Here is an 11,515-nt window from a genome sequence, read left to right as displayed (position 1 = left end):
TGATGTCGTGGTGGATCTGACGCGTCGATGATCTGATTAAGGACGTGTTCTCAATCACGTAGCTCACACACTACAAACAAGCACACGCGCACACAGAGTTTAATCTGTCTAATGTAAAGCACGCCAGTCGTGTTCACCTCACACTAGAGCGTGCATGTTTTGGAAGCCTTTGTCTGTTTATTAAAGACAGATGGCCAGACTGCATTGACTAGACATGCTGTGATGTAGGATACCGGTGATATTTATAACAATAAGTCATGCCGTTGCACATTAAAATGGAACGTTTTATTCAACCATTTTTATTAAAGCGGAGTTTCTCAGATGTCACATACAGAGGTTTCATGACAACATACAGTACGATCAATGAAACTTCTCATTGTACTGATACAGATACTGTACATGTAAGAATGCTTAGCTCACAGCTACATCCAGCAAACTGAACAATAACCAACACATTTTCCATGAACTTGTGTCTCAAATACTGGGACACTGTCAAAACCCTAACCCTGTCTCATTCTGCAAGGCTCATGCACAGAATAATCCAGAATAATTTTTTTAACTCTATGGGCTTGGATTTGATGATAAGTCTACATCATATACAGTTATCTGTTCCTTGGTGACTTATTAGTGAAGCTGTTTTGACATGGGCAGCTTATATATATATTTTTTTTCAGTATCCTCACTGTACCTGCTAGATAATTGGATGTGGGATTATTCTTCCTGTGATGAAAGATGGAGAGGCGTTAACTCAACCGGCTTCTCCATCCTCTGCCACCATGAACTCCCCACGCAGTGGATTACTGAGACGGAGCTGTGATTGATCATGTTGCAGGCAGCTGCTGGACACGAGCCTTAAGTTCAGTGACAAATGTTCACCTGAGCAATCCTTACTTGATTTTGTTAGTAGTCACCCTAAAACACTCGCTGGGAACGCTCAGTGTTGGTGTTGCGATCAAGTTATTGATTATGTAAGACAAATACATTTCAACAAAGGCTACAATCAATAGCCACAGTGCTCATACATACAATATAAAAGATTTCACTCATAAGTAATTGAACCACGTGATCCTGGATAAGCCGCTTATGCGTCGAGACTCAAAACATGTGGGTATCTTGAATCTTCCTCCAACAGCTTTTTTTGCAGTGTGTTAATACATATGTAAATAAATAAAACTGCACTGACGTCAAACGTTTTGTTTTTTTAGCATCAATGTACAAAGCCTACACAATCTTATATTTCCAAACAATGCAATGCAATTATTTAGCTTAGGGTTAGATGAATGGATTGAGCTGATTAAGCTACAATCAGCACCCAGTTAAGACTGGGGAACAGCGAGCATGAGCCAGTCAAAAGGTAAAAAAGATATCCCTGCCCATGCAGCTCACCAAATAACACTGCTGTACAAAAACATGGTGTAAAATAACAATTTTCACACCACAACTGCGTTGCATGATGTGATGATTGGTTATGGTTAGACATGTTTAGACAGAGCCAGAGTTTGCGTGTGTCTCTGGTCTTTAAGACATAAGACAACTGACTACTGGCAGTACCGTCACGTTTACTGTGCACACATATGAAAGTATTCCTATTCTATTCACAGTATCTTAATTCCCAAGCCCGTCCCCCTGCTTACCACATTCAAACAACAGACTATGCCACACAGCTTTACATCTATTCCACAATGTACCAGTCGTGACTTCACTTCAGACTGTGTTCTTCATCCACATCCTGTCCTGTTATCTCTGTTAGACTAATTGAACAGGGCAAGGGCTATGACATGCATCATATTCTGGGGGAACATCCATAAAGGGCAAAGACAGGCTGACAAAATAGAGAGAGACATAAAAGCCAAAGGTCTCTTGTTTGGATTAACAAAGGAATATTGAAGCGGCCGCAGGAAGGAAATGTAGACATTTCAAACAAAGGGAGTGCATCTCTATCAAAACTACAGAGCACATGCTGTAAAACAATTCTGTGTCTCTACAATAGGTGAACCCACCAACAATGATAACAAATCCTTTAGTAACTGTTTGAAAGCATCGCAGCCGGTTTCAAGCTGAACCCGCTACCAGGTGTCCAAATATACTCCTTAAGTGTCGGGCCCTAAAAGTTGCAACTAGCTGACTGTAAGCCAATATTCAGCCAAATCATATTTTATATGTGGTTCATGTAGGAGCAGCAGTTAGCAGGGCCACAGGGAGGTCAGGATCTGCTCTAAGAGAAGAAGTACATCATGTGGCCAGTCAGTCAAGAAACTAAAGGCTGCACACACACACACACACACACGTATGAAGTGTTTTGTGTGGTGTGGAAAGAGCATCTCTTGGGTCCTGGTCCTGATGGAGCTGTTACATTCATTAGAGGGAAGAACTGTCCAGAGTCAGGCTGACAAATGACTCTACTGTTCCAGCTGTGTGTGTGTGTGTGTGTGTGTGTGTGTGTGTGTGTGTGTGTGTGTGTGTTGTTTAAGGATGAGGCTGGTGATACATTTATTCTTCATATTGTGAACAAATTCAAATAAGTAGTATCCAAAGCTAACATTCAGTTGACACTAAAAATAACTGCTGTCTGTGTATTCTGTATATCATATTCTTCTGTATTGCACTGAGGAACAATAATGACATAGATAACTCTTGAATGCTTCTTCTTTACATCCTGCTCAATACTCAATAAAGCTCACATTTGTATCCAGTCTGCGGCTGGAGTCAGTCCCCAACGACGACACTTTTGAGAGAGGTCGGATAAGAACTAGAGTGCAAATATGTGACCTGTTTTTAAGCATTTGCCTCGTATGCCACAGACAGAGCAGTGGTTTGTATTGAGAGACAGAATCATACATTGTTGAGGTCTCAATCTTGATCTATGTTTTTGCTTCTTCTTTTTTTAAGACACAACTGGTTCTACTGTTTTAAATGGTATTTGCTGGCAGTAAGAATACATGATAAAACCAGCATCATTATTCTAGCATGACTAACATTCAGTTTGACACATACTGTATTAAAACAGCCTATTAGAAAATAATGGCAGGGGCTAAAAAGAGACATAATATATCCTTGCTGTTTCTTTTGTACACATATTTGCAGCTGGGGATAATTCAAAGACATATTTTTGCTGTGACACGTGAGAGCAGATTGATTGTGTGAGATATGTAGGAAAAATCCTGCTTGTTTGTATCTTGAGAACAGTTTTAAGAGCTGTGTGAATTACCCAGAAGCAGTTGAGCCAGAGTTCATCAAGGGAAAAAAGCAACAACATTCTACAGAGAGAGTCAGAGAGAGCAAAAGAAAGAGGAAGGAACACACATACAAAAAAGGGGGTGGTCCTCAAAATATTATGAGTCATATGCTGATGTTGATGTTATTTCACCGGTCTGGGATACAATTTATGTGGTAAAAACAGTTAGGTCTTGCATGCATTCATAATCAGGGAGCTTCAGAAGACAAACTCCCCCAATTTAAGCCCCTGCTGTTACCAGCGTTTAGACCAAGGTGACTGTCAGTCTGTTCTGTGGCAGCATAATTGAAGTTATTTCCCAAACACTGTGATGCTTTATGATTCACCTAATGTGTTTGCTGTTTTGCTGTGATGGCTCTCCCTGTGTGCGTGTGTGTCTCTCCCCTCTGTCTCTTTCCCGTCCTGCCTCTCTCCAGCACACAATGAATCATTCATGGTGTTTTAGAGAAATAACTGAGCAGTGATTATTATTGCAGGACTACTGCTAAGGACTACTGGGAACCTGTGTCCCAGACAATTAGTGAGTGATTGAGTCTTCTGAGAAAAAACAACAACATTCCTGTGTTGTGACCGAGAAGACAAGAAGGTCGTCACGGCACATGCAGCCTCTGCCCATACTGGCAGTCATAGGGTGGGTGCTTGTCCGTTTTCAATGCTCACTTTTCCTCAACAGTTTTTTTGCAATGATGATGGACGCCATGTGCATATGTGCATCCCTGCACCAGTGTCCCATCCATGTTTCAGGAGAGCCGCTCACTCACTGAGAGCATTAAAGCCAGAGACTCATGCTAGTGTGATGCCACAGAACGTGTGCACTTACACGCTCTCTGCTCTGAATGTGTGTCTTTTGGTGAACGAATATGCAGCATCCTGCCGTGACAAAGAACGAAGTTATTTGCTTGATATGAGTCTTTGCATCAGCCTCTAAGATGAACACCCTCCTCTTAAAGCCTAATTTTCTTTTTTTACCTGTGTTGATTTCCAGTCAGTAGCTGCTAGTCTGCAAGGAGAGAGAAAAACAACAATCTGATAGTGATGGGTTTGATCATTTTTCACATTTCTGCATCTCGTGTGTGCTCAAAAACACCACCGTACTCTCTCCGGCATGATGAAAGGCCTCACTGGAATAAATATATCATTACTTCTGCTAAAAGATACAAAAACTACGGCGTTCATTATTCTGCTAAAATGACAAGAGGATATATTTCAATACAACACTAATATAGTTTAGTTAACTTCTTAACACATGTCACATTGTGACATTTGTATTCACTTAATATTTCTCTGTTAGAAATGTAATTATATAAAAGAATGCTGTCACAATCAAGTCTGTGAACAGCAAATCTGTTCAGAGGGTTTAAGTGAATGACCAGAATTAAGACAAAAATCAGCGGACACATAACCTGTTGAAGACCACATGGCGAATTACATTAAATAACAGCGAAAACAAAGAGTTTCCAGATATGAGTGCCCCAACTGATAGCAAAGAGCATGCTTCTCATTACCATTCAGTGGGGAAAAAGGTCATAGAAAACCAAACGATGCTGCAGGCGACGTGTGGTTTCATGGGGTGCAAGCTCGGACACCAGGGATTGTTTTGCTCTAAGCTGCATCACTCAAAGTCACTGTCAGCTAAATATAGCCGACTGTTTACCACACCAACAATGTTTTTTTGTGAGCAAAAACAGTTCAGTTGACATTATGCACTGTCTCGGTCTTACAGCGTTAAAGACATGTTACCTTTATGAGTGGACTTGGACTGACTTGCAGCCACCGTGGTCAGGTCAGCTGGCAGACCTACATATACGCCCCCATAGTTCCTGAGACGAGAAGGGAAAAATTATACAATGCAGGCAAATCACGTTTATATATGTTGAATATTTTCTTTTTCCAATCACATAAAGCTGTTCACGTGTGTTAAACTTCAATCACAATGTAATTTATTCGACAAAAGATGATTTGGGCTATAATCCCTCAACAAAGACGCAGATTATTTTTACAACCAGCCATGTGGCTGTAACAGGTGCTACAGTGTACACAGTCACTGTACACTCAACAGCTGCTAACCAGCCACATTACTAGTGACTGATGACTTTTGGGCAAATTGCAGCCTCATCTCGTAAAAGACTCCCAAGGTGATAAAAAAAAAAAAAAACACTACAAGAATTTAAGGGAGCACCTAAATCACACATAAAAACTACATGAATTAAATATTTCAACTATATATTTTCACGAATATAAATTGTATAATTATTTAACAAAACATCCATCAATGAAAAACCTAATTCACCACCCGACCGAGGGCTGGAATCAAAGTCACAAAGAAAATCAAGGACTGTGATGATTAAGTGCTCCATTCATTTTTAGAGCATGTGTAATATTATTACAGTCTCTCTTTTTTAAACCATAATTTTTATCTTGATGTTTTTAGTGGTTTTATGTCACCCTTTGCTCTTTTTAGCTTTTGAGTACAACCTGTTCTCTGTCAGCGTTTTTGAGGATCAATATTTTGTCCGTGCATACTGTATCTCTTGCTTTATTTTCTGTCACAAAAGGAATCTAATATGTTTTCAACGGAAGTCAGCCAACCTGACATTGCAGTTTTTACATTTTCAGTGAGAAGATCATTTCAAATGTGAGCTCAAATACCTTCTTTTCTCATCCTCTGCCGATGGATCTTCTGTCCTGGTTGAGAGAAGAATCAGGTCAACTCTTAGTTGGGACAGAGAGCATAGAAACTGACAAAGTCAAGCAGTAAATGCTGGACTGAGATGGAGCATTCACAAAATAGCTGCAAACACATTTGAACTACACCTTATCAGCCCTGTAGGGATTACTGCTAATTGCCTTGTGGGCATTTTATACATGATTATTTGAGAGTGAACATTTTCTTTTCAGGCTTAAAACAGACTGAACAGCCAGTTCTTAATCAACACCTTTGTCCTTGATGTTGTTTGGTTGTTTTTAAGAGCTTATATTAAACTGACCCACCCACCTGTGTGTGTGTGTGTGTGTGTGTGTGTGAGAGAGAAAGATTTTTGCTTGGTACCACAGTCTTAGGGACTACTAGACTGTGATTGGCCTCAGTGAGTCAGTTCTGTCAGCTCTCCCGGGCTCTGTGCTGGCTGCTCAGATGGTAATCAAGAAATGCACATACACACACATGCACACACACATTTGTGTAGCTAATCTTCTCAGGACACTGCATTGACTTCCATTCATTTGAACAGCCTAAACACACACACACACACACACACACACACACACACACACACACACACACACACACACACACAATACCAGAAGAACTTTCTTTCTCTAGCTTTCATAAATGCTAACTGTAGATGGCAAAGTACAATTTGTCCTCTGAAGGTCACTTCACAGACAGTCAAGAAGTGGCTGAATTTGACGCAAGAAAAAAACTACTTTTAAATAAAAGGAAAGGCTTAACAAAATAAAGGTTTGATTTTTTTCAACAATCAGTCGCTTTTCAAATCAACTCTCAAGCACTGAATTTTGGGAGTTTAAGGATGGACATTTGAAGCAACGATGACAACTGTGGATCTCAAGAATTTTACTGTCATTAGTAATTATTTACTTTCTCTCTTTCTCACAACACACATGCACGCACACACACACACACACACACAAAGGGATGTAATTAATTTCCAAATCATATTTGTGTTGCAGGTCATAATTCAAACCAGCCTTGACTTATGACAAGGACAAATTGCCAACAAATACAGTGGGAAAAAAAACCAAAGTAAACACTTTGGAATGATCTTTATTTGCTGTATAAACATATTTAGCTTAAATATGGTCAGATAGTTAAGACGTTACAATAATAAACAAACTTTTTAATTAATTCTAAATGAACTTCATAGACCTGATTCATAAAACTTTCTGTGGTGTGGACATATGGTGCCTATATGAGCATCATAACAAATAACTGATGTACTTACACATCTTTTGAGGCTTCTGCCGGCCCTGAAAACAGATGGAAATACACAATTTAATTCATCCTTCAGTGTCTTTCCATACAAATAATTAATCCCTGTGCGTTTTCAATTCATGGACCATACAGCTGTTTCTTTCCATGAGCTGTGAACAACAGCCAATATGGACACAAATGACAACAACACACTCCAACTGTGTAATAAATCACACCGCAACATAGCCCTTATTTAGAACATGTCACAGACATCAATAGTTTGACAGCTAATGCTCTGGTGATACTATTTTAATTGCTCATAGTGACAAAAGCAAATGTGCACACCCTCAGGCAGACCCTTATTAATTTATATATCTACTTACTTACTTACTTACTTACTAAGAAGAGTGAGGTACACAGACCAAAACACCAAAGTAAGGTTTATAATGGGATGACTTTCACATATATTGATGCTTTTTGAGAAGAATGTTGGCAAACAGAAGAGACGGATATACAAAGTGCTCCTTGACAAGAATGTCACTTCTCTGTAAACTACGTGTCAAGTTCATAGTTGTCACAAGACTATTTGGTTCTGAGATCGTAAGACTTGTTTACTGTGCTCTGCAAAAATGGAACAACATGCAGAAAAATGCGAGATTAGGAAGGTTAGTGTCTTTAAACAGTCTTGGAGCTTTGTTTGACTATTAGCTGTGTGCTTGGCAGTATTGAATTGGAGTATTTGGTTTGTATCTTTATCAAACATATACCAAAACATCCATAGAAACAGCACAGACCCATTGTGTCCATACCAATGCCATTTGACTCTTTATTGAACCATTGACACTCTCATATTGAACTCCACTGGTATTAAACCTTGCTGGAAGGAAACGCTGGCTCTTCTAATGTACAATTACATTGACAACATCAGGGGAACAAAGGCTTCCACTAAGCTCTCCAATCAACCTTTAATGACAGACCTCAATGTAGTACTTTGAAATGATTGGTATTTCGAAAAGCATGTACAAGAGGAAAATCAGATTATCTTAATTGCACATGAATACAATGAATTGCAGAGTGGAGTGAAGACTTTTATTCTACAGTAAAAGTTTGAGCCTGCTTACATGACACTGGAACCATTCAGTGGCTTAACAACAGCTCATTCATATCCGCATGTGGCTGCATAACATTGGGAATGAGCAGTGTCATATACAGGGCACAGGCTGTCATGTAGAGATTGCTAATACTTCAAACTAGAATGTTTTTGTAGATTCAACTACAGGTATATGGGAGTTTAAACCATCAAAAATATAAATGAACACTTACAGTTTATGTTGTTATACAGAATATAATAATTGGTATGGGGATAGTGAATGTCAACAAACAAATTAATGATGCTAACACACTTGATAAAATATGTCTTCAAAGACAGATAACTGTCAGCTGGAGTGGACACTGGTCTGCATTTGTCACAGTGACAGGATGTCACATGTCCTTGACATGCTAAACACTGTCCTCTATATGAAAGAGCAGAACATGGATAAGGCCTGCTGCACACAAATAAATTACACAACTGCTGGCCTTCACGAGCAAACTGGCCACACTCATGACAAACTCATGACTACTTACATGAGGTTTGCAGACACTGTAACCTTGAAGTAGGTCGAATTTAAAGCAGAAGGCAAAAGTGAGAACAGGTGCCGTTAACGTGCTTGGCATAAGTTCCCTGATTCAATGCTCACCACACTGAATAAACAGTAGTGATGAGCTAATCCTGCACATAATTTGACTGTGGTGCCCAGAGGAATTATTAGAGCATCATTTAAAACAGGTAGCCACTGAATCAGCTTTAATCAACGGAGTGGTGTCACAGTTAATCAGGATAGAGCCAGCTTTATGAATGACAGCTGCATCGATGGAGTAGCCTATTTCAAATCTGCCTGTTTCCAAGCACAACCTGCATCAGTCAAGACGGGGAAACAAAAAACGAGGAAAAGTCAGACTCCATGGAAATTGACACTGACACACACACACACACACACACACCACACACACAAACACCAAGAGAAACAGAATCCACATAAGCGCACACTGCTTCTGTATCAGACTTTACAAAGTAGCTTACATCAGAAGATAAGCAGTAAATTCCTGATGGTAGTCTGAAAGGTAGAGAACATGGGAGACCCTTTGAGATCGACCCACCACCCATGATTAAGGAGACCACCACACACAAACACATGCTGCCTACACACACACACACACTGGGCGAGTGGATGCAAGGGTAACCCTGACACCATTTATATTCAAAACACCTTCTCAGCAACACTCTCTGCCATACTCTCACCTATCTCTCTCTCTCTCTCTCTCTCTCTCTCTCACTCTTACCCCCACACACACACACACATTTGCTTGAAACACTCACCCCCTCCTGTGTTGCTGGTGACTGAGGAATTGCCACAGCCCATTTTGCATCGATGCAGCCACCGTCCAAACACTCTTAACAAGAAGGATGGGAAGGAGGAAAGGACAGACAGAGAGCAAGGCACTTTATGAGAAAAAAAAAGAAAGAAAGAAAGAAAGACAGAAAGAAAGAAAGTCACAGAAATGTGTTAGAAGAATCTCCCCCTTTGGTTGTGTCCCCCTCCCCTCGCTTCAGTCTTACATCTATCCTCTCTGCCAAGCAGTGGAGAGCTGAGTGTGAACTGAAAGCATGGAGAGAGATGTTTCTATACACACACACACACACACACACACACACACACACACACACACACACACACATTTACAGAGGGAGAGAGGGATGGGGAGAGAGAGAGAGATGCTATGTCCTCACATGATTTGCTCTTTTCCTCCACCCTGAAATGGTTACCCAGGAAACCGGGGGAAAGGAGGCATAGGGAGGGGTGAGACTCAACCAATAAGGAGCCTTCTTCTCATATAAAAGTGGGGGGGGAATGAAATGCATTTATGGGGTATTGGCATATTATCCAGTGTCTGACATCCTGGGAAATATCCAACTTGTCTTTGTGTGCTACAACACAGAAGACCTTCATCTATTTATGGTAACACACACACACACACACACACACACACACACACAAACACTTATTAAAGCTCTTGACAGTCAATGAGCGTGAGAATCTAGAAAGCCCTAAACACTGTTTTCACAAAATCACAAGGGTCATGCTTAAGTCAGTTCATAGTAGCCAGTAAATCTCAGCACAGATAACACAGGCCTTTAAGCAGCGTGCAGGATGCATTATATTAGCACACCCCAGCGAAACTATGTCTCACATTCCGTCAGTGGTGTGATGACGTCTGACTCAAGATTCTTTTTAAATGCAAATGAGTGCCTTTCAGAGAGATGCTTCATTTTTTTTTAGAGAAAAGCCAAATTGTCATTACATTTGTGTCAAATAATGGATCCTTCAGGTTCATCTACAGTACAGGTTTTCATGATTCATGATTTATGTTTTTTAAGTCTTGGTTAGGCAAACCTGGATCAATTCTATGTTTTATCACACTCTTTTAGTTTCATAATGTTTCTGTTGAGTGAGAGTGGATGGTTGTTTGTCGCAGATGGACTGGCGATCTGTCCAGGGTGTGACCTTGCCTTTCACCCTGTGTCAGCTGAATTTGGCACAGCGTCCCCCCGGAACCCTCATGTGGAGGATAAAGCGGTAGAAGATGGATGAATGGATGTTATTTATGTCTGTCATGTATTTTATGTTTAGAAGATGCTCGTCAAAGAAATATCAGCTGTATTAAGTTTGCAATGATTATACCTTGTGAAAAATAGCAGTCAGAGTAGGTGAAGACTCTGTGTCCTGATATATGTAGTGTACAAATAACATTTAGAGTTCCTCTCAGGTGAACAATAATGGACTCATAGCTGTGTTGTAGAAGTTTCTGTTCAGGACGCTCTGCTGTCTGCTTACTTCTGAGCGTGTGTTTCCTTGAATCACTGCTTTGTTCAATCAGTTCCACTTACATGAAGCATCTCTTTTTTATAAACCCTCTAACTTAGTTGAGCCAGCAACCGCAATTAATTAACCAACTCCAACCAAAGGAAAGAATGTTCAATGTTCTGTGCTTGTCATGAGCATGTTACTGAGATCTAAAGGTATCTGGTAGTAAACAGAGACATCCGCTGCATCTTGTGAGTTGTACTGTTTTTCATCCACTCTTTTGTAAAGCTTGTTGCTATTTTCCAAATTGTCCACAAATCACTGTATTTTGCACTCGCTGGCTGTGTTACGGTGGATGTTGTTTAAACACATTTTTATCCACATCTCTGTCACTACATTGCAGATCACTTCATATACAGAATTCCAATTATATTGGAATACTCA

At 40.1% G+C, this 11,515-nt stretch overlaps 1 protein-coding gene across 1 annotated transcript; it reads right to left on the bottom strand.

The window, feature by feature from the left end:
• Positions 1 to 283: 283 nt before the first annotated feature.
• On the bottom strand, positions 284 to 9,884 carry LOC122776527 (overexpressed in colon carcinoma 1 protein homolog). Its single transcript, XM_044037124.1, has 7 exons — positions 9,826 to 9,884; positions 9,586 to 9,708; positions 7,198 to 7,222; positions 5,885 to 5,920; positions 4,976 to 5,055; positions 4,205 to 4,235; positions 284 to 4,105 (listed from the first exon to the last, which is right to left on the bottom strand). The coding sequence occupies exons 2-6, from the start codon at positions 9,626 to 9,628 to the stop codon at positions 4,231 to 4,233; spliced, it is 189 nt and encodes a 62-aa protein (XP_043893059.1). The 5' UTR covers positions 9,629 to 9,708; positions 9,826 to 9,884; the 3' UTR covers positions 284 to 4,105; positions 4,205 to 4,230.
• Positions 9,885 to 11,515: the final 1,631 nt, after the last annotated feature.

This window comes from Solea senegalensis, linkage group LG10 (assembly GCF_019176455.1).
Source record: "Solea senegalensis isolate Sse05_10M linkage group LG10, IFAPA_SoseM_1, whole genome shotgun sequence".
Classification (NCBI taxonomy): Eukaryota; Metazoa; Chordata; class Actinopteri; order Pleuronectiformes; family Soleidae; genus Solea; species Solea senegalensis.
The sequence above is the reverse complement of the archived record's forward strand: the minus strand, read 5'-3'. Positions and strand labels throughout refer to the sequence as shown.